At 43.7% G+C, this 26,815-nt stretch overlaps 5 protein-coding genes across 7 annotated transcripts in view; 2 read left to right on the top strand and 3 right to left on the bottom strand.

Moving 5' to 3' along the window:
* The window catches only part of rbpjb (recombination signal binding protein for immunoglobulin kappa J region b), a 76,622-nt gene extending 73,194 nt beyond the window's left edge, over nucleotides 1–3,428 (bottom strand). The window contains exon 1 of the mRNA XM_086197125.1: nucleotides 3,410–3,428. The gene's annotated coding sequence lies outside the window, so the exon portion shown is untranslated. The remainder of the gene's footprint in view (nucleotides 1–3,409) is intronic.
* Nucleotides 3,429–3,517: 89 nt separating this feature from the next.
* Nucleotides 3,518–8,419, bottom strand: smim20 (small integral membrane protein 20). 3 transcript variants are annotated; one of them, XR_015111764.1, is made up of 4 exons: nucleotides 8,219–8,418; nucleotides 7,362–7,418; nucleotides 6,802–6,904; nucleotides 3,518–5,630 (listed from the first exon to the last, which is right to left on the bottom strand). XR_015111764.1 is itself a non-coding variant. In XM_086197132.1 (3 exons), the coding sequence occupies exons 1-3, from the start codon at nucleotides 8,325–8,327 to the stop codon at nucleotides 6,861–6,863; spliced, it is 210 nt and encodes a 69-aa protein (XP_086053258.1). In that variant the 5' UTR covers nucleotides 8,328–8,411; the 3' UTR covers nucleotides 6,435–6,860. The 3 variants fall into 3 exon arrangements, 1 of the variants encoding a protein (XP_086053258.1); XR_015111765.1 differs by lacking the exon at nucleotides 3,518–5,630 and adding an exon at nucleotides 6,427–6,608 and having other exon boundaries at nucleotides 8,219–8,419; XM_086197132.1 differs by lacking the exon at nucleotides 3,518–5,630 and having other exon boundaries at nucleotides 6,435–6,904; nucleotides 8,219–8,411.
* Nucleotides 8,420–8,439: 20 nt separating this feature from the next.
* On the top strand, nucleotides 8,440–15,784 carry man2b2 (mannosidase, alpha, class 2B, member 2). Its single transcript, XM_086197124.1, has 19 exons — nucleotides 8,440–8,674; nucleotides 8,815–8,961; nucleotides 9,089–9,194; nucleotides 9,288–9,460; nucleotides 9,536–9,651; nucleotides 10,363–10,540; nucleotides 10,721–10,919; nucleotides 11,000–11,190; nucleotides 11,302–11,473; nucleotides 11,634–11,770; nucleotides 12,511–12,788; nucleotides 12,874–13,065; nucleotides 13,132–13,375; nucleotides 13,452–13,562; nucleotides 13,635–13,827; nucleotides 14,483–14,629; nucleotides 14,740–14,852; nucleotides 14,958–15,075; nucleotides 15,170–15,784. The coding sequence occupies exons 1-19, from the start codon at nucleotides 8,552–8,554 to the stop codon at nucleotides 15,262–15,264; spliced, it is 3,033 nt and encodes a 1,010-aa protein (XP_086053250.1). The 5' UTR covers nucleotides 8,440–8,551; the 3' UTR covers nucleotides 15,265–15,784.
* Nucleotides 15,785–16,339: 555 nt separating this feature from the next.
* Nucleotides 16,340–20,874, top strand: LOC147238751 (uncharacterized). The gene is made up of 8 exons (XM_086197130.1): nucleotides 16,340–16,547; nucleotides 16,845–16,916; nucleotides 16,988–17,059; nucleotides 17,139–17,338; nucleotides 18,629–18,692; nucleotides 18,787–18,952; nucleotides 19,156–19,353; nucleotides 19,600–20,874. Exons 1-8 carry the CDS (start codon nucleotides 16,533–16,535, stop codon nucleotides 19,719–19,721), a joined length of 909 nt encoding a protein of 302 aa, XP_086053256.1. The 5' UTR covers nucleotides 16,340–16,532; the 3' UTR covers nucleotides 19,722–20,874.
* On the bottom strand, nucleotides 20,791–25,194 carry LOC147238750 (protein FAM43B). The gene is made up of 3 exons (XM_086197131.1): nucleotides 24,899–25,194; nucleotides 22,591–23,325; nucleotides 20,791–22,355 (listed from the first exon to the last, which is right to left on the bottom strand). Exons 1-3 carry the CDS (start codon nucleotides 24,912–24,914, stop codon nucleotides 22,270–22,272), a joined length of 837 nt encoding a protein of 278 aa, XP_086053257.1. The 5' UTR covers nucleotides 24,915–25,194; the 3' UTR covers nucleotides 20,791–22,269.
* Nucleotides 25,195–26,815: the final 1,621 nt, after the last annotated feature.

Raw genomic sequence — 26,815 nt, 5'->3', positions numbered from 1 at the left:
AAGCATCGCCAGGGCAGCAATACAGAGAGCTGGCCTTACTACCCAAGAGGACAATCAAGTTTTGATAAATCTGCTCATGCGCTCAGAGTGATTCTGGGCTCAGTTTGACATTAGCCACATGTGAGCCCGCCTGCCTGGTGCTGTGCTGTAAACCTGTCATTGTTCTGGGTCAGCTCCCTTAGGATGTCCTTAAGGCCCACCACATACCCACACACAAACACTGCAGCAAGATTCCTCCTCCTCCTCCCCCTCCTCGCTACAGAACGAGCCAAGAACGGACAGCCTGTGTTCCGTCAAGGCATCCAAAATTCCATGACTTTCCCAGAATTCCCAATCTGAGCCAAGTCATATATTCTGTTGTCATCCGCAAGGCCCTAATGAAAACCCACGAGGAAAAAAAAGAGGCTGATTGTGTCTGCTCGCCCACACGCCATTTACACTAAAAAGAAAATGTACACCAAATATAACTCATCACACACACCACAGAGGGTGCTAAATATCCATTAAAACCTTTTTCATGCTATACGGCTTCTGGTGTGCCATAGGATACAGGTTTGACTTATTGAATTAATTTGCTCCGTGTATAAACCACTAATAACAGGATACAGTTCAACTAGCTGCATGAAAATAGCAGGGTATTGTGTGTATTTTCAACACTGTGAATCATTCAGTCCACTTGCAGTAGACGGAATCACGGAGGCCAACTAAAACAAGACTCAGCATGTCATATTAGATCATAATATTACACATTTTTATCTCGCTTTATTGCATTACATGCCGTCAAACTGCACTGTGAAATTGCATACCTTCAGTATTGTTCACGACAATATAATTTTTAAGCGCCGTCTAGGGGTTCAACTGTTTATTTTTTTATAAGACTGGGGGGAAGTTAAATACCATGCCAGGAAACATGAATGAAAACTGGCCCGCCGTGAGTTAAAAGTTTTTTAAAAAGTGTTTTCCGTGGTTTTTAATGTACACGATGGCTTTGATGGGACTCACGAATGAATGTGTCAAGTATTAAGGTGCCTCATAAATCACTCTCTCTTTCTGCTTCCCCCTCTCTTCAAGTTTGGAAGAGCAGCATGATTGCTTGCAGCTTTGGCCCTTTCTGTCAGTAATGTTGCCTAAATCAGCAGCCGCCCTGCTGTTTTAGTACATAAGAAAATTTTAAGATTATAATAGGTCTGTAAAACGGAAACCGTCTATATACTGTGATTGACGGCCCGAGCCTCGCACAAGCTCAGACAGCGGTGCTGTAATGGTGTGTGTTTAGGAGAGCTGACAATAATATTTCAATCCGTGTATGTATGCGTGGTTTTGTAGCACTCTGTTAATCAAACAATTCTGAGTTAAATTTAATTGTGGTTTTCGGAATGTTGGTTCCATAGAATCAGTGGAACAAGGGTACAACATGTGAACAGTGGAAAGATGGTCTGCATGATGAGGTCTATCCATAACAAAGATTTTCCTCTTCATTGAATGAAAAAAAGATGGGAGGAAATAATAACTCTTTTCCATCCTTAAACTCAAACTAATTGCTTAAACATTTCCTCTACAGATCCAAATGTGGAGGCGAGCCAAGCGACAGGCTTTTGGCGCTCTTAAAACCACATTTGAGAATTTCCTCCTCACCTCATTCAGAGGTGTTGCTCAATCACATTCACTGGCTGCCTGGAGAGGAGGGAGTAAGACGGACCCACTGAGATTCACTATACGGCTTACTTCCTGTCATTTGATCGTGTTTTGCATATTTCTGTCTGATCTGGAACAGAATTATGAAGTGAATAAAGCTGCATTGCTACTTCCCACATTCGGAGCCTAAAACACGATTGTTCAAGTGATGAAAACAGAGCGCTACGTCCTGTTTTTGCCATTATTTGCGGATAACAAAAACCTCAGTGAGAAGAGAATTGTATGGCAAAGTCATGGAAATCCAGCCATCAGTCTTTGTAGTTTAACTAACCCAGTTCTGGGATGTAGGATTTACTGGAACCACTACATTGCTGGTACTTAATGGTCTCCATCCAGAGACTTTGGTTGCGTACAGAATTCCTTACTTTTAAAAGGATGGTTTATCTAAAAATGAAAATTCAGTCATTCCGTACTTATGCTCATGTCGACTGAAGGTCGAGAGAAGTTTTTTTTTTGGTGAATCAAACACTGCTGGATTTTCACGGTTTAAAAAGGTGTTGCATTCATATTCCAAACAACTAAGGAGAATTGTGACAAATTTTCAACCAAAACCGAAAGATAATAAAACCTTAAAATGCCTCCATGCTGTTTACCAAAAGTACAACAAGTGTTCCGGGGCCTTGACAGGTCAAGTTCTTCTGAAAAACGTCAACGACACCTTGTTTTTGGCCTCACTTAAACCATGGAATCGTGGCCTGGAGCTACAGGCTACAGTGAATTAGCAAAGTCAATTGCCGTTACAACCTTTACGCAGACGATGCACTTTACTATATTTGTAATACGAAATGCACAGTTGGCCAGAGGAACACATCTAACCAGAGGGAACACAAAATATAACTAAAAGCTTTAGAATGTACCACGTTAGGAACCCCCCCCCCCACACACACACACACACACACACACACACAAAGCAGCTCACTTGTGATTCCAACCAGAAAACTGAGAAGTTTGGATTTGTTTTCTACAACTGAAATTATATTTCAATAGCGATGAAGTGCCAGATTAATTAGTGCGGAATACCAGTTTACGAATTCCAGGTTCGTGGTTAATTACCTCTTAAAATGTGAAAAGTGCCCGGCCCGCAATGGTTTAACCTTTTAGCATTGGATGTTTGCTAATTAGCACTAAACACAAAGTAGCTACATTTAACAAGAATGTCCTCAGTTCTGAAGGTACTAAGTCATAAACAGATGAAATTTAGCACATTGTAATTCGGGCCCAGTGGAGCATAAATGTTCACATTACATTTCATGTTGACTCATCTGATAGCTGTGCTGAAAAACTGCTGATAGCACTAGAAAGTAAGCTAGACAATTTGATCCTGAAGGGAACTTGAAAGTCTCCACGAAAAATAAATGTCTAATTTTAGGAGTTTCTAATGAGGTATTTAAATGTGGACTAGAAAATTGGACTGACAAACCCAACAATGCCTTCCTGAAAGCGACACCGCCTGCATGGCTACAAGTAAGAACTGTGCTAATTACAAGGTTGTGGAAATTACTAATTCAAAATTACTGGATGGATGTTTATATCAAGCCCAAAACAGACTTTAAGAGACTAAAACCACACAATATGTTTTCACAAGTGCATTGCTGGGTGGCCAAATTGCAATAAAGACTTTTTATAACCCAAAGTTCCTGTAAGAGTCTAAATTACACCAGCAAATAAGCAGAGGAGTGCAAACAAACCAATCATTGCATCATCAAACCTTTACCGTTGGCTCTCTGTTCGCACGGCCTCAGCTAACACCGCAGCAATGAACTGCGATGCCTTCACGACTGGGCAACAGAGATGCAACCTAAAACAAACCATAATAATCTATTAGTGGTTCCACTTTAGGCAAATATGAACATAATACAAAAGCACACACACAATGTTTGTAGTTCCAGTAAGTTCCACGACCACATTTTAGTCGTCTGGGGATACTGGGTTCCTTTTAGCTGAATGACACATGGACACACACTCACGCACGCACCAAATGCAACCCTCAGCTCGCTCCAGACCACACTGTCACTGTTTGCCTCGGCTGCCTGCTGTGAGCTTGGCCGCTGCCTTCTCCGAGATATTCCTTCATCTTGCTTTACAAGGCTAATCGGCGTACTTAAGATGTGACATGCGGACTTGGCCGGTTACAAGGGAGAAAACCAACAATTTTGAGACATCTTCTACATTCCGTATAAATCACTGTTAATGTGCTTTAATAATATACTAACCCTCGCATCGTGTTTTTGTTCATGCGCATCATTATATAGAAATGTTGGAGGCCTTTAGATCTATGAACGGGCTTCGGACAAACTTCTCCAAAAGTTCAAACTACTCCACAGTGCTTGCACGCACCCACCGTGTGTGCCTGTCACAGTGACTTGGACTTCGGACCGCCAATATCTTCAATTCATCCTCTGGTCCCAGTGGACGGTTGTGACGAATTTGAAGAGATTTCCTCTTTGCGTTCCTGAGATTTCACATTCAGGTTTGCTGACGACGACCTTCAACCTCCGAAAACTTTTCACTTCATCCTCAAGTCCTGGTGGGTATTTGTGCCAAATCTGAAGACTTTTTTTTTTTTTTAAGAGGCATTTCACACACAGGACATGCTGACAGCGACCTTCACCTTTCACTATCATTTTTCACTGCCAGTGGATATTCGAGCAAAGTCACTCTTGATGTTTTGTCCTCATGTGAGCTGTTAGTGACCTTTGAACTCCCAAATCCTCGCAGTTCATCCTTGACTCACAGCGGACATCCGTGCCAAATGTCAATAAATCCCCCCCTGGATGATCCTGTGAATTTTTCCTTTCATGTTAGCTGACAGCGACCTTTGACCACCAAAACATTTTCAATTCATCCTCGTGTCCCGGTGGACTTTTGGACTGAAAGAAATTCCGCGAAGGCATTCCTGAGACATCACATTGATCCGAGTCGACAGCGACTTTTTTACTTGGACCTCAAAATGCTTTTCAGCTCAACCTTGAGTCCCACTGGGCATTTGTGCTAAAATTAATAGTCATTCCCTCAACGAGTTCCTGAGATATCGCATTAATGAGAACGGGACAGATGGATGGACAACTTGAAAACAAAACCTCTGGCCCACGGCTTAATGTTGCCCCAGGGGCACAATGAAAGAAGAACGTAGGACATCGCTGACTTATGTTTAGCAACAAACCAGAGTAATAGGCCCTTGGTAATTAATTGTCTACTCACAAATACACTTAAACTAAAAGAAATCCGTGCTGCAACACTCCTTGAGACAAATAAATGCCACACTCCTTTGTCTTCAGTTACTGAGTGTGTCATGGAGAGGCCCCTAAGAGCCCTCCAAACTTTTTGTTTCTGTTCACTCGTTAGTTTTTGTTTACACTTGACGTAGGACGAGTGAGGCGTTCGCTCGTATTTCACACGCCATATCCCACCCCCCTTTTCCTGAAAGCGGTTTCTCCAACCCTGTGACCAGTCTGTCAACCCTTGTTGCCATGGTAATTAGCTAGAAATGATCCGCTGCTCCTGAACTCAGCCTCGATGTGCCAAATAAGGTTGATAATAGCATAGTAGAAGAGCGGCGGAGGTGCGCCGTTGAGTTCATGTCGCTTTAAATCGAGCTGGGGTCTATTTCCAGTTTATGGGTGTCTGCGTATCAGCTGATTGGCCACACAAACTTGACAACACAAAACCATAAAAGCCCACGACAGCCGAGAGGCCTGCGAGAGTCTGGCATCACATCCGAACACTAACTCATAAGACTAAAAAGCAGAGGGCCACGCTACACAACCTGTTACATACTTGCCAGTACAACAAACAGAGATTGAGTGTCTTTCTATTCTGTGTGTAGGTGACGCGTCCTCTCAAGAATGTGGTTCTCTTCCTCTCGCCGTTCGCTTCAATTTCCCCTCTGGTTGCTTACTTCACTCACGCAGCCGAGGAGCTGTCGCTTGAGGAATCTGGAAAACACCAGCGGGGAATGAGAGGAATTTCTGCTTTTCGTTTTTCCTTAACCACCCCCTCACCCCTTGCTCTCTTTACTTTGGACGCCTCTGCACAGTCAGGCTCTTGAGTTTTCTCTTGTTTCTGAATGCAGCCCAACAATAACAACCTCTCATAAACAATGGGGCTTGTTGATTGGGGGTTGAGAAGGAGAGTGGCCGTTTCTGGCCTGCGCGTTTGGTTTTGCTGGCAGCGAGCCTCGCGTACGGCCCTAAAGGTCTGAAAGTACAGGCTACACCGAGGCCTGAAAGATTTAAGGGCAACTTTAAAATTGCACCATCTCCGAAGGCCCATAAACACATGCTTTAGTTCTTTCCTAATCGCTTTCTTGATCCATCTTTCCTCTGAAAGGACTTTGATGGACCAAACTCCGAACAGGGATGCTGGTCAATGTCAGGAAACCACAAAAGTACAGGGAAAAATAGCACTTTTGGAATTCTTTGCTTTTACGGCACCCGTGGACTCGTAAAGGGAGTCTGGATCGCATCGACTAGGATTTTGAACAAGACGACCATGGAACTCTGCCCCGTCCTTTCAGCCTATGGGCAAAATACAAGAGTCACATGCCATTTCAACAACAGAGCAACAGTTAAGCCCTGTGTCCATGACAAGGAAATGATAATATAGAGCCAAGTGGCCTGGAATAACTCTCTTCTGTTTCCATTTTGGAAGATGATTACTGGACACTGTCCCTCATCTGCAGAAGCCTTTTTATAACTCTCAAAAATCAGCTAAATCAAAATAAAACGTCAAGAGAGATTCCTGTGAATAGGAAGGATAAGCACAATCACTGTATTTTATTATAATTGCATACCAGAGGAAGGACTTTGGACATTCGAGAGTTTTTCCAAAATATCTGAAGATGCACAAACAAAATCTTTCACAATCCAGTGCCTTTTTTCCTTTTGGATCAACAGATAAGAGTGGAGTGCCCCCTTGTGGACAAAAAAAGTCAATGTTGGAAACACTGAGGAGGACAGAGGATACATCCTTTCCTTCACACTTTTTTTTTTTTTTTTTTTGCCTCACATCACAAGACATACAAGTCACATTAACGATTTATGTTACAATAATTTCATTTCTGGAACTGAGAATTCTATAAACACTTCTTTGGGATCATTCACTCACATGCACACCACGCACACTCTAAAGTAGATGTCTGGCATCAGGTTGGCCCCCGCCGCTCCTCATTTGTCCGCAGGTTTGAACGGATCCGACCAGATCTTCACTCCTTCCACAAAATTTAAAACAAAAAAAAACAAAAAAAAAGGAAAATCGTATCAGTTACGTACAGAACTTTTAAAGAGTGCAAATTTGGCCGTGATATTCTTACCAGATGTGTTTTCATATTTAAGTACTGGCGTGGTGACGCCAGGTGAGCGACAACGCAGCATTTCACCCAGAAATAAACGACTAAAACAGCGCCGATACAGTAAAGCTCCAAACATTTGGTATCAAAACTTTCATAAAAATACGCGGGGATGCGCAATATTTAATTTTTACCATTGATTTGACCAACAGCTGACATTTACCCCCGTGGTTATTACGGTTATGAAAACTAATTTATGCCATTATCACTTTTTGAACTTACTTAAAAACACACCTATCCACGATGAATTTGAATGTCTGCCAGCACCGATGACGCACCGATATGATCATGCTCGACAAAATGTAGGAGGCACTCTCACCTACGGGCTGCACGTCCGCCTGGTTGATGTCTGCCCGGTTAATCATCTGAGCTTGTTCTGACATGGAAAAAAAACAGAGAATAATGATCAGAAAGATTACTGTGGTCAGAGTCTCTGTCAATATCAAGATTAAGTCCACCATATTATAATCTTCTACCCTTTTGAATGATGATACTCATAGCGGTGAAGTTTGAGGTTATCTTCATAGTTTAATTAGCTTTAAGAGGACAGTCAACCATCAAAATGACAGATAAATCATTGTCAGTACCATCAATTCAGTGTTTTACTAACTCGTTCTCATCCTGCACACCTGCTCTGAGTGCAAATGTTGTAACTTCCTCCTTTACAAATAATTGATACGGGAATATTTGTTTTGTCATGTATTTCTATGGACAACTGCTTTTCCACAAGCTAAAGATTTCATCTCTAAGAATATTTCAATTCAAAGTTCTGTAGATTTTACACTTTATAGCTTTAAAACCAATAAAATGTTTCAGTCTCGGGTTTAAGGTTAGGTTTATAATGCGACCCACCATCAGTTTTTATTAATATTCTTATGCAAAAAAAGTAATACATTTTTGCAACAGCTTAAAATCAAAACAAGACCAGACCAACACACTAACTTTACTAACACTAACCTTTTTTTCCCCATTCCTTTTGACCACATTTATCTAAACTACTTGTTTGAAAGGCAGTTTTTGTCTCTTTAGCTGTTTCTACTTGATTGAATTCCTCAAATTCATATTTTTCTTGAATTCCACACGAAACAGATGCTAGTAAACTATTTTTTTTAAGTGCTAGCATTAGCTTACGTGCACGTATTATTCTTTTTTTTTTGCTAGCAGTTAGCAACTTACTGTACTCCGTCCTATGGCTGAGCGGGTGGAAAAATATGGGGTAAAACGCAGCGGCAACAGCAATAACAAATCCCCCGAATACCAACAGTGTTTTCTTGTTCCTGGGCATGTTTCTGATGTTCTGGAGGACATAACGCTCGCCTTAAATGAAGCGCTTCCGGTGTAAATGTCACCAACGCTCAAGCGCCTAGCGTTTCTCTTTTGGTCTTTGGGGGCTACCGTAGTCAGCTAAACTACGAGTTGTCCTTCTCACGTGACGCATCATAACAATAATAAGGAAGTTGATGAGGAACTATATATGTTTTTTATTTTTAGCTCTTTAGACGATACAAAATGAGACTGTTACTGTTTTATTTTGTTTCACATTTATGTTTCGTGACAAGCGAGAACGACACAATTCAGGCGTTTGTGATCCCTCACAGTCACATGGATGTCGGCTGGGTCTACAGCATCCAGGTAGGGGGTTCTTGCTAAACTGTTAGCAACATATACTGACAGGCAGACTTCCCTAATATACCAAGGGACAGGTGTTCGTCTAATGTGAATAAATATGAATAAACTCTAACTGGAAGCGTGTTTTTTTTTTCTCTCCACAGGAGAGTATGCACGCCTATGCAGCTAACGTGTACACCAGCGTGACCGAGGAGCTGTCAAAGGCTAAAGACCGGCGGTTTATCTCTGTGGAGCAGGAGTTCTTCCGCCTGTGGTGGGCCGCTGTGGCCTCAGAATCCCAGAAGAAACAAGTAAGCACGCATATATCGACATTAATTCAAGTTAAAGCTATGATCTAAGTTTTAATATAAAGGGATATGCAGGATATGTCAGTACTAATATCTAATTTAGTTACTAATCACTGGTTTGTATTCCCAGGTACGGCAGCTTGTCAAAGAGGGGCGACTGGAGTTCATCATCGGGGGCCAAGTGATGCACGACGAAGCCGTCACTGATCTAGAAGATGTGATACTGCAACTGACAGGTAGTGACACACACTTCCTGCACATTTAAAGTACTTTTACTTGTTGTTGTTGTTGTTGTTGGAGTGCCTCAGAATCTCTCTGGCGTTATCCAGAGGGTCACGGCTTCCTCTACGAGACGTTTGGGGTGCGTCCGCAGTTCTCATGGCACGTGGATCCGTTCGGGGCCTCTGCCACCACGCCGGTACTCTTTGCCCTGGCTGGGTTCAACGCTCACCTCATCTCCCGTGTTGACTACGACCTGAAGGATACCATGCAGAAAAATAAGGTTCAAATACAGGATATTTTTTTTAGAAACGTCAACATCCTCTCATGACCTATGCGTCTAATCTTGTTGGAACAGCAATTGCAGTTTGTGTGGAGGGGTTCCAGTTCCCTGAGAGAACAGCAGCAGGTCTTCACTCACATCATGGACCAGTTCAGCTACTGCACCCCATCATACCTGCCCTTCTCCAACAGGTATCGCCTCGGCAACGGTTCCTGTTCTAGTACATGTCGCCTCAAAATAGACTTCCCTTGAAATTGTGACCGTCTTTTATTTTAGGTTTTGATTTTAATGTCATAACCATATTCATAAAATTGCTACAAACAACCCCCCAAAAAACTGTAGGCTAAATTAAACCTGAGGACATGAAGTTTATTTATTCATTTATTTGTATTGTTATCAAAATAAATACTTTTAAAAAAGATAATGTTGTAAGAATCAAAATTGAAACGATAAACCTCTGCTGGCATCACCTGTTTCAAATCGCATGTTTACTTATTTTTACCTCCTCACAAGCCCTGCATTGTCTCTGTCCCGACTTTGTTTTTCTTGTTTTGTTTTTGAAAAACATTTAATTTATAGACAGCGTTTATGTAAAATGATTAGGGTCAAAATTTTGAGTAAAAATCGCATTTTTTGGGGGGCAAATTCATTTTGGTTTTCGTAGTTATTTTTACCAGATTGAAAGTTGTTGCGTGACTTGAATTATGTCAGCATGTATGATAACGTTTGCCTTTCTTTTAGCTCGTTGTTTATCTCACAAGTTGTGAAATAGATCTATAATATGATAGGAAAATGAGATGGAGTTGATTAACTGAAGCACGAAATGTCTTGTTGTTTTTTTCTTTTTCCACTCTTTGAATCATTTGATGTTTTTCTGAAACAAACGTGTTCTCTCATCTCAGCTCTGGTTTCTATTGGAACGGGGTTGCCTTGTTCCCTGACCCCCCAAAAGATGGAGTCTACCCCAACATGAGCCTGCCCGTCACCAAGGAGACAGTCCACGCCTACGCCAAGACCATGGTAGAGAACATCAAGCAGAGGGCTTCCTGGTTCAGGACCAATCACGCCCTTTGGCCTTGGGTCAGTAAATGGATTCCTATGATGCTTTTTTTTTTGCTTTTTTTTTTTTTGGTCAAATCCTCCTGCAAAGGAAGAACATTAAAAAAAAAAAAGATGCAGTGAATTTTAAAGTTGCGACACACAAAGTAACATTTAGACGTGTTCTCTTGATTGAATACTTGCTGGGACGTTGTGTTCCAGGGCTGTGACAAACAGTTCTACAACTCCTCGGTGCAGTTCAACAACATGGACCCTTTGATGAGCTACATCAACCAGAACAGTAAAGAGTTTGGCGTGACAGTCCAATACGCCACTCTCAGTGAATACTTCCAAGCCGTCCACCAATCAGATCTAGTCTGGCCGGTGCGGGGGAGTGAGGATTTTCTACCTTACTCCACTGGTAAGAAAGTAGCACTGTTACAGATAGAAGGTGAATCTGACGCTTTAATCTCCTTCTGTGGTTGTTGTTGGGTTTGCTAGAGTCCTACCAGGCTTGGACGGGGTTTTACGCCTCCAGAAATGTCCTAAAAGGGGTGGCCCGACGAGCCAGTTCCCGGCTCCACGCAGCAGAGACTCTGTTCACGAGGTACCGATTTAGCTCCCCTGACGGACCTGTACCTAAAGACTGGGCCCTGGAAAAACTGAGGGCTCTACGCTGGGCCGTGTCAGAGGTATTTGACTCCTCTGCATAAGAGACGCACTGATATAAATCATATCATAATGTTCTTAATAACTCCGCCAATAATACAAGCAAAATGTCCGACTGTCTTTTTTTTTTTTAGGTCCAGCATCATGATGGCATCACTGGCACTGAGTCTCCCAAGGTGGCGGATATGTACCTGCAGCATCTCACGGCGGCCATGATGGCGGTGGAGGAGCTTCTGGCCGCCATCTTCCTGCTGCCCCACAATCTCGATGTACCCGGTAACCTCGGCTCCCGCGATCACAGGAAAGGTGCTCAGCTGAAGGACTGCAGATCACGTTCGCATGCTAATACCTGTGTTGCTACTTGTATGAGTAACAAGCTATAACATACATGGTGCGATTCCAGTGTTCATAGATGAGGAGGTAAAACAAAGTTGTTGTTTTTTACGTCAATATATTCTGTTGCCAGGTGTCCATCAGGCTTGGGAGCAACACGTCATCGTGTACAACCCGCTAGCGTGGAACATAACCACCATCATCAACATCACCGTAACTTTCCCGGTGGCAGCCGTCTTTGACAGTAATAGACAGCCTGTACCTGCACAGGTGGTGTATTTCACTTGTAACCTCCAAAGGTCTTTTTTTGAATCAGTATTTCTGCATCAGAATTATGAAGTGAATAATTATACAAAAGAGAATTTATTGAAAGTCTCTGAGTCTTCAGTACTCTGAAAACGTGTACAACAGGCAAAAGTAGAGACAAAAATGTATGTGTCATCTTAACAAAAGTAAATTTGAAGGCACAATGCTAAATGCTGTCAGCCGTCATTTATACTCACCTTTCTGGTGAGTAGGGATGGGAATCGAAAAGCGGTTCTTGTTGAGAACCGGTTCCCAGTGTTTTAATTCCTTGGAATCATTTGCCAGTTCCTCAAACAATTCCCTTATCAATTCCAGTTGGCGCGAATAACATCGCCACGCACGTTGCAAGCTACACATCGTGCGTGGCGACGTCATTCACCAGTGCAGCCAGCAGGAAGCATTGCGCCCAAGTGGCACACACGCTCAAAAGTTTGGTTACATTTCACGAGAAAGGATGACAACAAGGCAACATGCGGTACTTGCAAAGTGAATATTTCATCAAAGGGAGGAAATACTAGCAATATGCAGAAACATCTGCACACACTGCCTTTGAAGGAATGTTGCATTTTCAATCTGCTCCGGAGTGAATCTCAACCCAGCAGCGGCGGCGGCAACGTTAGCACATCGTCTGCTTTCAATACTGCAGGTACCTTAACCAACCAAATGAGAATCGATAAGAGTGTGATTTCGCTGCTTCGTTGCAGATCCACAAGTCAGCCTTGTCCAACACGACCTACGATCTTTTCATGGTGGTGGATCTGGGAGGTCTCCAGCACGGGAAATACTTGATCAAGTTCTCAGATAAGCCCTGTAGCAGGAGGTCCAAGTGTGGCTCAGCGTTTCTAGCTAAAGGGGTGCTGATTGGGAGGCATAGCGTCCGGGGACGGACCAAAACCGGGCGGAGGCTCCTGCCTGTTATGAATGAATGTTACAAGCTCATGTTTGACCAGGACACCAATCTACTCCACAGCATCACATATCTGTACGGTTTTAGGTCACCTATGTCGTGCTTAGACTACTTTTACATACCCACAATCCTGATTTTGACCTCTTTGTCATTCTTGTAGACAAGATAAAAGAAGGGTAAGGATGAGTCAGGACTTCTGGGAGTACCGGGCAAATGGAGATATAAAAGCAGGGCCCATCTCCGACAACTACATCTTCAGCGCCAACGGTTCAGCTGTGCGGGCATACAAAGCTGTAGAAATGGAGATAATCCCTGGGAATATCGTGTCAGAGATCCGGCAGTACTTCTACAGGTTGGTAACTCTCCCCTCTCAAGCCTAGTTGATGTTCTTCCATCACAAATATGTGTCTTCCCCAAGAGAGGAACATGACAAGGACTACGCCTTCTCTATTGTCACCCGAGTCCCACAATACAATGGGAGCAAAGTAAAGTGCCACAGGGTGGAGCAGACCTACTCCCTTGGCCCCCTCCCCATCAACACAGAGGTGGTGCTGAGGACCCACTCGTCTTTGAAGAACGACAGAACGCTGTACACAGACGACAATGGCTACCAGATGATGAAGAGGCCGTACAAGAAGTTCACAAACAACACTTTAGCAAGAGTAAGACTCGAGACCACGAAAGCTTTCAAGTTAAAATCTGTCGTGGACTCCAATATGTTCAAAATAATGTTTGCAGAACTACTTCCCCGTGGTCCGAACTGCTTACATAGAGGATGAACTCAGCAGACTGGTGCTGGTCAGCGACAGAGCTCACGGCGTGTCCAGCCAAGCTAGCGGCCAACTGGAGGTAGCTGCCTCTCTTGATCTTGACCCAAAGACAGAAACTTCCCAAACTTAACTTCCTGTGTACGTCTCCTAGGTCATGCTCCATCGACGCCTTTGGAACAATCTTCCCTGGAATCTCGGCTACAACTTGACACTCAACGACAGCTCTGTCATACGGCCCACCCTGTGGATGACCCTGGGCTCTAAAGGAGCCACATCCAAGCTTTACCAGAGGGAGGCGATAGAGCTGCAGCACAGACCTGTTGTCATGCCCATAGACCAACCACGTGAGTAATTCTGTCAGGGCTACAGAACATCAGAAACAGAAGGAGGTGCAGGGGAACCCTACAGGAAATTCAAGAGATTTTAGACAGTTGGGTGTCCAACACCAAAGATTTCAAAGCTCAAATTCCTGATTCAACAATATACCATTGCTTTGTTTTCCTACGCATATTCCGCAGAGACCTGTGACTTGTCTACATCTGATTGGCTCTGACCCTCATCCATGTCACTCCAGAATTGGGCCAGAGCCAGGTCTTCAGGCGATGCGCACCTTTTAGGCCTTTTACCATTTCTTCCTGGTTTGGAGTAAAAAGAAGAAGCTGCTAACTCCTCATTTGTTGCGTCATTTTGAGCAAATAGTTGCAGCAACGTTTCCAATACCATGTCTGACAGAGTTAGCATAACATTGGCCATGTTAGCCTAGCTGCTGGCAGTGCGAATGCCATCTGTGGAGGTAAAAGGGGGTACACAGCGGTGAATGTTTACAGGATGTACAGGTTGGGGTCCACTGCTGTAGGAAATGACCAATACACACCAAAAAGTTCAAAAAGCATAAAAATAAGATGCTGTTTTTTTTTTTTTTAAGGTTCTCATCCTGCACTTGGACTTTCTTGCTACTGTACAGTTTGTGTTAGCTGGCCTTGTGTCTTGTACCTGTAGAGAAGCCTTGGCTGGAGAAGGAAGCCAGAGAAAGTTCTCCTGTGCCCTCGGTGGTGCTGCCGCCCAACCTCCACCTGCTCACGCTCAGTATCCCCGGCTGGAGCTACAGTTCTGACCACGACGTTCACCTCGGCCACGTATACTCAGGTCAGCTGTGAACGGAAAAGCCATTAATCACCTCAGGTTTTTAAAGGTTTTTGTCCCAGAAAGAAATATCTGTGGGATTACATTTTTTTTTTCCATGATGTGTATTTAAGGCCAGGATTCTCAGTTGGAGCCAGACTACGACCGGGTCCTGCTGAGGATCACACATCTCTTTGAGGAGGGGGAGGACCCCGAGCTTTCACAGCCAGTCACCATCAACATGAGGGTCTCGAAAGTTATACTTTTCCACATGAACGGGACATAGCAGTCCTTAGATTTCGCGATGTTACGACAGTCCTTTTTGCCTGATTCTTCTTCAACGGTCTCACAGGAAGTGCTGCAGGGCATTGGGGAAGTGACAGCCTTGGAGGAACGTTCTCTTACAGGAACGTGGAATGTTTCCAGTCTGGACAGGTGGACGTGGAAGACCGCAGATGACCTAGAACAAAGTGAGACACTCTAGATTCTCTCGATAAGGCTAATTGAGTGAACCCCGCATTTGTCCTTCACCTCTTTGACCCTGTGTTTTTTGTCTTTATCTAGAAAGTGAAAGTCATCAGTGCCTTGACGCCTTCAGCGTGACCGTGTCACCCAAAGAGATCAGAACCTTCTTTGTTCACTTTGCCGGGAACCTTTGAGCTCAACTGTCTTCTGTCTTCTATGAAGATCTGAATTTTTTTTGTCTCTGCACTGTAAATCATGCTCGTTTTGCACATGGTGCTGATTAAATTGTTTGTATTTTGAGGCCTTGTCCCATCTGACTGAATAAAGTGATTTTTTTTTTTTTTTGTCAGGTTGTCATGATTGCCTCCACTCGGCTGGCAAAGACCGCATGCGAAACACTTCTCAACGCGCCATTTCGAAGGCACTTGAAACACGTGACATCAGACTTTTAACATTCGCAGTTCACAATCTTTTTATCCTCCAAGGGGCGGATTAGGGTTACACATCCATTTCCTCATACAGATATCAAAATAATCACAATTATTACTTGTTGAACGTAATCATGGCACACATCAGAATTATACAGAGCACGTTTACATTTCATTGTGCATGTACGCTAAACTTGAGCCGACCAAATAGAGGCAGAGTGAGTGTGAGGCGTCGGCGAATCATCAAATAAAGCTAATATATATGTATATATAGAGGTATAGTTATAGATATGTGTGTGTATTTATGTATATGTGTGTGATTCTTTGCAACTTTTAATAAACTACAAAAAATTTGGCATTAAAAAATAGAAAAACATCTTAGAGGTCAGATCAGTGATTTCTGTTGTACATTTTGAATTTTCACAATATATCGCTTTTACTTTTGTCTTGTTGGGCTGTCATCAGTTATTTGTCAATTTCGTGCTTTCCACCTCGATTTCCCTTTGATTCACATGCGCACACTTGTAAACTTAGGGAAAATGCATGTGTTGAATTTTGAATGACATTTAACATGACGAAGGATCCCCCCAACAACAGGATAAAGATCTAGAACCTTTGCATTGACAGACTTGATCCTCTTAACACAACTCAAAGCGCTAAAATGTCCCGCTTGTCCTATAAAAACAAAAACGAAGGGTAATCGGATGTATTTATGCAGGATCTTGGGTACTTAATGCCGCTTTGCCACGTCAGTAAATGTATTGACCGATTTATGAGGCTACTACAGCTTTAAAATGTAGTACACCGCGATGACCGCTAGAGGCACCATCCCTCCATTTTCAACTTGATGCGAGTGACTGTGACTATCCAAAAGACAACACCCGAGGAGGACAAAATCCCTTGTTTGTGCGTGTGTGTTTGGGGGCAGCAGGTAAACACAGGAGAGGCAGTAGCCTGTTGAAGCAGATCCTAAATGTTCCAGCAGCACATCGCCATGAGAGCTTCGGAAAAAGAGGTTGTCTGTTTGGTGCAAGATGACCAGTGTCAGTGTGAGTAAAGCGCTTCTCCTTCACAATATCCTTTAAAAAAAAAAAAAAATCAGCTGCAGGTTTTAACACTAATCAGGTTTGACTCCATGTAGCTGTACAATCATAGATGCAAGGATGATGGATAGAGATGCTGGATGCTGAGGGGGCGTTGCCTGTGTTGCTAGGATACTAGCCTGCTGGAGGATGAGAGGTTACGTCACCTTTGGGACACTCTTAAGGAGAGACGCCCAACATGGGGAAGACTAAATCGGATTCCAGATTGTATCTCATCTTTAAACTGATGTATCTTCTGGACAGAAACGAGAAAGGGAGCAGAGGAGGAAACTGCAGCACTTCCTGAGTGACCTGGCTCTGCTGGGGTCACTGCAGGTGAGACCAGACCCAGAGCATGGATGCTAATGAGGAAAAGGTTAAATTAATTGGAGATGTTTGTCCGACAGGGTTTTAAGTACTTCCAGCCTTGGCTCCGAGGGAAAGAAGAGCTGCTGCTGACGGTTGTTAATGAAGATCTGGTCAGTTGGGCATCTCTCGCAACTCAGAAAAAGAAAACAAGTTGTTTAAACGAGCGTGATTCTTGACTTCGCCGTGCAGGGTTGGCGCTCGCCGGGCTTTGTGGTCTCCAGAGCCTCCTCCCTCTCCTCCTCCAGCAGCAGCTGTAACAGCAGCGACGTGTCCCCCAGCAGCAGCAGCTCCCCAAGCCTGGCCAGCCGCAGCAGCTCCCCCCTCCCCGGGGAAGCTCCACGCCCACAAGCCCCCCAGTCTCAGACCAGGACACAGCCACAGACGGCCAGGTGAGGTTTGGTGTTTCAGGTGCGGAAATCGTTTCCTGTCAGAACTTGACGATTTACCGAGGTCTCACAGGGGAATGGCCAACTAAAAAAAGATGTTCTTCAAACGCAAAGTGGAGGAGAACACGACGACATATATTTCTTTGCATCCTAGAAAAAACATTCTATAAGATATAATTTTTTTAAAATTAAATATATGAAGCAATTTGCCCTCCACAACAGTAGGAGGCAGTAACGTGAAAGTAACTTCAATGCCCCCAGAAGACCATAGCAACTGCTGATCCATACCAGGGTGTAGCCAGACAAAAATATTAGCTCATGATGTGCTAATTTACATAAAAACATTAAATAAACTTGGATATTTAATTATCAGAGGAACAGTATTTGGACCTCAGTGGACGGTGGCACTGCAATGCCTTTATTTGTCTTTGTTTGATTAAAAAAAAAAAAATCAAAATTTTGTACATTATTTTTAAAGGGAGGTTAGAAATTGTCACATGATGTATCCGTGACAGGTCCCAAAAACCCTAACGTGTGGTATTAAATATTACATGGTTTGTTTTGTGTGGGTTTGTTTGTTTTTTTCTTCTTTTTTTTTTGTTTCCTACTTGATAAATGACTTAGATAGTTGATCATTTATGAATATAGCTGTCAATTATCTGCCATTCATCCTTCTTTTCATAAAAAATATCCTCATGGTACAAATGCACAAGTATTAAACTGCTGTCGCATGCAGACATATGGTTTATATATTTGGGAATAATTGTTGTTGTTTTTTTTTCCCCCTAAATCCCTTTCTAACGCCTCCCACCCGTCGGACCTACGTCACCAAAATAAATAAATAAATGAGAAAACACAGAAGTACAGAGACATATATTAAGTATGAACATACATTTGTAGTTCGATTGATGCAAAATTGCAAAACACTTGATACCTTGGTAGTGTTCTCAGACCAGTCTGTGTATGTCAGATTACCCCCCAAAAAAAACGACTGGGCCGAATTCAACCGAACTTGGTGGAGGGGTGTGGCGTACGCCAAGGACGAACATATAAAAATTTGGGGCACATCTGATTTACGTCTCTAAAATTTGCTATTTTTTAAATTGGGTTTGGCTGAGCTCACCTGGGTGGAGGTGTGTGACCTCCAAGCGCCCTCTAGCTACACGCGTGGTACACATCACGCATCGTACAGTCTATATACCCAGATTCCATCTCAGATTAAACATGAGCTTCTTCTAGGTTGCATAAATTGGAATCACCAGCACCTTTGCTGCCCTTTTTCTGTACCCTCAGAGACCCCAGCAGCGAGGAGCACCTTCTCCCAGCATCCCCCAGTGAAAGAGAGATGGCAGTGCCTGTAAGACCCCGAGAGGGACAAATCTAAACCACTACCAGTTTGATTTCTACTTCTAATCCAAGCGTTGCCACTCCTTGTTTTTGTCTCCATTCAGGAGGTGAACTGCACTTTGTTTTTACTGGCCGGCTACGTCAAGTACGGACGTCCCTACGCCTGGATACGCTCCAACCACGAGCGCCTGGTCAACATCGGAGGAACCGATTCGCTGGTCAAGGACACGCCCATGAGGCTCAAGTCCATCTCAGACTGGCAAACACGAGGTATGGAAACAATGTGCGGAATCCAAAGAGGGAGAATGTTATTGTTTCACCACACTAGTTTCAGTAATTACACATTTTTCCAGGAGCTTAATCAGAAGCAGATGTAGTCACTGGAGTGTGGATTAGCATTTAGGCAAAGAAAGCTCATGGACTTTTCTTGTGTTTAAAAAGACTTTGTGTATTTAAAAAAAAACAAAAAACAGGTATACGTGTATGGGACATTGTCAGTGAGCTGGTGTGCCTATGCACAGTTCCATCTCCCTCCAACCCCTTCGCCCTGGATATGCGTTACATTAAAAGTCTTCCCCTCCCTGAACGGTTCCTCATCACGGGCGCGCTTCTCAACTTCCTGGAGATGTACGTTGTTTACGGGAACAGGGACGAGCTGCACTATGACAAAGGTAGTCAACCCTTTATTTGCTAAAATTTTTTGGGACTTTAATAGATAAGGATTAGTTTTAGACAATCTATTTGGAATAATCTGAGGTGAATTACCTCACAGTCTCTAAACTATCCCTACTGTTCTTATTTTAGCCAGCAGGTGGTGCTGTTTAGCCACTATGGAACTGGAGCAGCGTTCCTCTCTGGACTTGGCTTCAGTTCCAAGGTATCAGTGAGGGGATTTAATGAGCCTTTTCTCCTTGCAGTGGTGGAGGAGGTGAAGCCTCTGAGGCGCCTCCATGTCCAGTCCCTGCTGGAGTTCCAGCGACGCCGAGGGAGCCCCGGACCCCCGGCTGAACGGGACTCTAGCGGAGAGGAGGGATCCTAGATATCCGTGACGCACCCTCATCAGAATGAGCTGTTTCACACTTTGTTTTTTAGGGCGGAAACTAATGAGGATTAACCAAGTATTTTCACGATGAATCGATTGACCGTCAAGTCCAGCGGTTTTTCAAGTGTCAGGCAAAACTGAAGACAGTTTTAGGGGAGCTGAAGGAGTATTAGTTTTCAAAGAGATACAGTAGTTTTGGGGGAATTTTATGTCCCCCCCCCCCCCCCCCCCTTTTCAAGAGTCCAGAGACTAATAAAGGACTCGGACACAGTTTTCTGTATCTGGTTTCTCAAATTCTGTCAAACAGCTAAATCAGGCTTGCTTGGCTAACCAGCTGACTGTTTATGGGATCAAACACCAACAATGATGCCACGTAGGCATCTAGAAACAAAAATCTACGGGAAATATGAAGTGGAGCGCCATCTCGGACGATGAAAACTTTTGGTTTGGTTCATAAAATGTCAAGAGAAGCTGAGAGGAGCCAAATGTGACGCGTTAAAAATCGCTCAGATCTTCATTTCATGTCATAAATGACCAAAAAAAAAAAAAAAAAAGCTGAAAAACCTCATACTTCAGCATCCAAAATGAGCATAAATGACATTTTCCCCCCCAAACGGTTCATCGATTCATATTCTTCCAATGGACCGATCGCATCAGACGCGTAGGAGATCGGATTCCCTTCCCGGTTTCGTTTTTTTTCCTTCTTCTCGACAAATCTATTTGTTTGAAGGCTGCACATTTCGATGATACTTACGTCTCAAAAACAAACTAAAAAGAGAACCTTGGGAAATGAGACACATGACTCGAGTTTATAAATCCCAGGACCTCCATGAATGCCTTGCCCTGCCACCCTGAACCCTTCAGTCCACCACACACACACACACACACACACACACACACGAGTGCAGGAATTCTGTTTTCTTCAGACTAAATATAACATGTTAAAACTGACTTTTCACCCCATCAACAGCCTCGTTTATGGTGAGTCACTGTCGGGGGGGTCAAAGCCCCAGGAGTTGGTTCAATATTTGTCTTGTTGAAGTACAGAGATGCTCAGAAAACAAGCTTGTATCAAAAAAAAAGGTTTAATATTTCAGGTAGTACATATTAAATATTATAGGACATGAAAAAAAAACAAAAAAAAAAACAACCACATTGATAAAATAGGCATTAAAGCAGGCACTTGAACCCCTGGAGAGGGAGTGTGCCGTTTGTAGAGATACGTCACAAGTACAGTTGTTAAGATAAAACCAAAAACACAGAGTGGTGCAAAAAGAAACAAACAACAAAAAAACAGGCACCTTTTGTGTTAAAATCTCCAGCTTAATTTGGTCTCAAAGTGAGTGGGCGTTCCTCTGTTAAACGTTTGTAAACCATCACATGGGGGGGGGGGCACACGTTACGCAATACCGCACCTATCCTTGCCTATGACTGTCACTTTAAATGGGCTTAACGTCGCTAAGGCGCCTTTTATAGCTTTGGGAATGTGAACGACAACGTGGGCTCACAGTTTTAAAAAAAGAAGAAAAAAGGACATCCATCTACTGGCACAGCTGCTTAATAAATATGCTAAGTCATGCTTAGAGGGGTTCTTAAGAAAGTTCCCAATCTCAAATTTCCCTCTATTGGAATGCAGGTGCATGGCCGTACATTCCTCACAGGAGAGGCTCCATGAGGGAACACCACGTTCCCAGTGTTCGCACAAACAAACCCGCAAGTCATGGCTGACTGTTTTTTCCACATAAATGCAAATGATTTATAGCGGTGGCCAGACGGGATCAAGTTGACCCTACAAATGTGGCATGGGCTTCTCTCCCCCCCCTTCCCTTTTTTGGGTTTTTTTACCCAATTCATAGAAGCTGGTGACCTCTTCGGTAGGTTGTTAGGATCGTTTGAGGAACTTGATGCGATTGTTTTACAGCTGACAAGTGCTGCATTTATGTGCAATGCAGAACCGTTTTATTTCTGCATTCAAACCTCTGTATATGTGCGCTATCACGGGGTGATGTCACAATGTGGTTCCCTCCATCATATTCAGAAATGGAGAAGAGAAACATGTCTCGCTTGTCCCACGGGGTTAAAACATGAGATCATGACCTGTCACGAATTTCTGTTAAATTAAAAATGAAAATAAAAAGCATTAAAAAGCCTTTGAAAAAATATTCAAGACTCTCTTCTTCTTCCAGTTTTGGCCTGGTATTGTTGTTGGTCTCTTGCCAACTGACCAATACCCCGGTGGCGACTTCAAATAACTGCTTGAACAAACAAGCGGAAGGGAACCATTCCGGGAGTCAGATGGCTGGCGGCCAGTCACAAGTCCTCGCATGGATGTTGACAGGTGAACAAAAGGCAGCTGTCGGCGGCGTCTCGCTGCTGCTTCTGCTGCTTTGGACGTTACTCTCGCAAAGACAAACTTTGCAGCGTCGATTAACAAGCTCACATGTCCAAATAAGGGAGTTTCTATCCCCTTTTTTCTTGTCCCGTCAGTGCTGTCACCCTTGAGGTTATGTAGTCCCACGGTTGAGGGGTAAAAAGGCAAAGGGGCTCAGTTCCAGGTCTCGGAATCAGATCCTCTTCTGGTGATGGCTCTGAGGGGGCTGCGAGACACAGAGCCCCTCTTCTTCCAGCGAACTGAAGAGAAGGAAAATAAAAAAGAGAGAGACGTTAGCCTGGCAGCTGCTACCGTCGCGTTTGCTGTTAATTATGAACGTCATTTCAGACAACTTCACGAATGTTCTAGAGAGGCTACTCATTAACCCTTCCCTTGAATTACTTTTGAATGTGCTAAAAAGGTCAAATGCACCTTTGGGGAATCTCTACGAACAACTCTGAGACTGTAAGAACAGGAGCAGGAGCCATGTCTCACCTTTCCCCAGGCTGGCAGGAAGCGTGAAGCTCTTGGCGTTGGCTCTGGGAGAGTTGCACGACTCTTCTACACGTTTCCCCTTCGCCTCCCCCGGCAGCGTGGCTGAACCGTCCTGCTGCCAGTCGCTCAGTGCCCGCTGGAAGGAATGCGCAAGACACGCCTTCATATCTCGCGCCCGTTCAGCTCGGCTACACCAGAACACCCGACACTGCAGCTGCTGCCCCTGATGCTTGCAGATGTACAAGAACACGTTGGGTCGGTTGGCATCCGCAGCGCAGTACGCGATATCCTGCAGGTAGGTTTTGGTCAGTTGACGCCCGGTACTCAACTCCTTCACCTCCACGTATCTCGGCCGAACCACCAAGGCGTGATCTTTGCTCAGCTTCTTCCCATTAGCGATACCATCAAGCAGATGGTTAATGGCGTCCTGAGCCTGCTCTACATCCAGAGAGAAAATTTTCTCCGTACCAAGATAGTGGACCTTGAAGAGCGGGTCACCGTGAGACAGGGATTCCGTGCGATCCCGGCGAAATCGGCGGCGTAACGCCGCTGGGGAGTTTTTCAGGGTCTGCATCAGGTGAAAGGTGCCAAGGGACATGTTGCGTTTTACGCTAACCTTTGGGGGGTTTTTAGCCGTGGCAAAGCTGCCTATGGTCAGCTGGTCCTCCTCAGAGCCGCTCCCACTCTTCCACCGTTCTTCTATAAATGGAGCGTAGGCGCATCCACGGCTTTTGTCTAGAAAGAGGCCAATAAAGAGAGCGAGAGAGACGTTAGAAGATCTCTTACTAAGACATGAATAATTGAGCAGGACAGATGCGACGGCTTTGTTCTGAGACAATTCAGGAAGCGGATTGTCTGGATGCAATGGGTTTTTTGGTACATCACATGCTCCTTGATGATGTCAGCATGTCTTGTAGCTCAGTGTGGAACAAACAGAGGCCGCCACACAGGATTAGTAACAGAAATGACACATCCAGCGATGACTATTCACTGACTACAAACACAAACCATTAAATCTTCCAGCATCACAGCCCAGGACCATAGAAACGCACCTAATTTGCAATAATGTTGGTACAACTAAAAAGAAGACTGCTGGACGTACATGAGACGACCACATGCCATACCATTAACTCGTGACCTTGTTAACTCAACAGGTTATGCAACAGAGGCATCTGGCCTCCCATTGTCTCCCATCCCACAAACTCACACAACTACTCCTTCTCCATTGTGTTACTCTTTGTATTTTTTCCTCTTTCTTGGCCATTCTTTCAACATCCTAGCTGGCCTCCTCAGAAGTTCGATGCAGAGAGAACCGCCGACCGGCTCCAAGACGGTGGCCATTGTTACTCAAACCCCTTGCTCAGGAAACAGCTTTGCATTGCTCCCCAACCTCCCTCCCTCCCAACTAAATATTTCTGCTACAAACAATGGCGTGCTTCTGCGAATGTGTCACATCACCAAAGACATATAAGTTAAGTCCTTAGAGCCCGACCCAGGACAGGATATGCAGAGTGAATGTGAGCTGCAGAGTGTGAGTTGTCAGGAAGAAAAAAACAAACAAAACAAACACTTTCACTGAGGTTCACACACAGATGCCTGCTTTGCATCATGAGAAGCACGCTACTGTGTATCATAAATTTCCCTACATGGTCACTGGGCACATTGTTGCACCACACAGTCAAATAGATTCCATATTTACTTTTTAATCACAAATTTACATATCCTTGCAAAGAGCTGCCACGACCCAACTGTGTATTTGCACATTTTCAAATGACCAGTGCATGTCATTTTTTGTCTCATTGTTGCACATTTGATTGGATTTTTTTTTTTTTTAAATTTGGCAGTCAATTGTAGGATGGTGATATTTCATTTTTTTTTTAAAAACAAAAAACCCAAAACACTGCGTTTAGGATATGCTACATCATTTTTCAATGCACCACCGCAGCAGCGCTTCCTCTTCCTTTTAAGTTTTGTGTTTTTACCTTTTGCATTCCTTTGAATGTCCTGTTCTACTTTATTTTAATGCCGAATTACGTAACAGATCATCAGTAAATATGCTGAGGAATCCAAACATTTGAAAAGTGACGTGCGACTCAAAAGCAAGCCAGAAAACCTCAAATTGCCATATTCTGCAACGCAGTTCGGTCAGCACCCTAAATGTCCCTTGGTACGGCTCACATCGAGGCAAAAAGTTAAGATTCTTTTGGAAGCAAAAATACAATTTGTTTCAACAGCTTTACTATTTAAACAAAAAAAACGGCTAAATACTTGATATCTATTAAAAGCATGAATGTTAGATCCGTCTTACCAGGCCACAGTTTCATGCAAACGATGTCCTCGTGCGCCTCAGGTGAACCGCGGAGCTTTTTACAACGCACGCGACAGGTGGAAATCTACGCTAGAGTTTTATCAAACTGTCATTTAAAACTGACGGAGGGAAGGAAGAGAAGAAAAATAAGACAACAACGACGAAAACAATCCGCTTTAACACGCGTTTTTCCTTTGAGTTCGAGTCCCTCCAGACGTGGGCGAGCCGGCGTGTGTGAAGGCTAAACGGACACCGCTCCTCTCTTGTGCTGGCGGCTGAGCACAACTCAACGGTTTTAAACAGCGGGGGCGCGAGCTCGCACACACGCGGACGAGCACTTGCGTCAGAGGAGTGATGAGGCCGGTTAGCAGTTGATTTACAGGAGGAGAGGGATTTACTGTTTATCACAGGGTCAACACAACTGACATAGCTTAGTTTTTATGACAAAAACTACTCCTCAAAGAAAATAAACATGTCCATGTACATATATGTGTATATGGACATGTGTGTAGTCCCTCCCATCTTGTAAATTGCCCTACTGTTTGCATTCTATATTAGCTTGTCAAAGTAGAACGATGTTTACTCAGAGTCAAATATTCAAACTTTAGATCTATTTTTACACTCAAGGAATGTTTACGCTTACTGTAATGTACTTAAAGCACAGGCAGGTTTACTGTGAGCCACTTGGCCTCTTCTGCCTGACGGCCATTGTTAATTTCACGTGTGTATTAATCTATGAGGCGTCTTTTTTCATTCTTGTCCATCCATTTTACCTTGAGCCTCCTGTACTTTTGTTAGCTACTTTTTGTTCCCCTGAAGCAAAGTGGATTAAAGAAGAAAGAAGCCCAGTTTTTGGGAAGTTTGTGCAACCACAAACTCTATGTCAGAGAAGTGACATGTTGCTAAAGTTACAGCAAGTTGTAACGTTAGCCAGTGTTAGCTGAAGAAGCTGAACTGCATCCAAATAGTTTTTCACCAGCTGCTAATATGTAAAATGGCATTTTTCTTAGCTTCCAACTCACTTTAATCACCTGGGTCCTTAACTTATAAACAAAAACTGGTGTATTTGTTCTACTCACAGTATTTCCATTCAATGTACTGATAGCCTTTTTCTATGCCACCACATCTAACAAGCAAACATACATTAGTTTTCATTTGTCTGACCCGACTTGGCTACTAACTGTTTTAAAGATGACAATTTTTTGATTCCTTTTAACAGGAGAACATTTAAAGTTTAATTTAGCTGATACTTTTACTTCAATCAGACTTCAGATGCGGTACTTTCATTTGTAGTGAAATAAGGAGATTTGGTATAACTACAAAGTCTGATTACTTCTTCTACTCTTCTGCACTTATTTCTTGTTTGTTTACACTTTTGTTCGACCGACGCAGTGTCCGCTTGTTGCACTTAAACGGACAGTGACGATGCCAAAAAAGTTGGGTACTGTTGGTAAGATATCAGTCAACGCTATTTCGCCGGCCTATGATGCCGGTTTCGGACCACATATCTGAACACATGTATGAAACCAAACAAGTGGCTCGGTTTCATCAGCATCACTTGTGTCTCAAAGGGGGATCATTAGCCTCGCTGCTCTGAGTGTTTATTCTAGGGGCATTTTGAACAGTGGCAGGGGAAAATCTTAAATGGTTCCATGTGTGTGTGTGTGGCTGGGTGTGCCTGACGTGGTGAAACAGTAGAGCCCCTGTTTCTCCTGGGTTTGGCCCAATAACAGTTAAGATGTGGACGTCACGCCTGCCTCAGCGCCTCTCAGGACACACTGGGACTATTCTTGGGCCACCAGTGACATAATGGACCATCTCAGACAGGCACCCGCCCTCCCTACGCAACTCACAACGGGCAGCAAGAACGGAGTCAGCATCCCAACTGTGGCAGAGGTGCAGCTGTGGGACCTGAAT

The sequence above is a fragment of the Aulostomus chinensis genome, chromosome 24, assembly GCF_037954235.1.
Source record: "Aulostomus chinensis isolate RoL2024-O1b breed Wild chromosome 24, RoL_Achi_v1.0, whole genome shotgun sequence".
Taxonomy (NCBI): Eukaryota; Metazoa; Chordata; class Actinopteri; order Syngnathiformes; family Aulostomidae; genus Aulostomus; species Aulostomus chinensis.
This window is presented reverse-complemented; position numbering and strand designations above follow the sequence as displayed.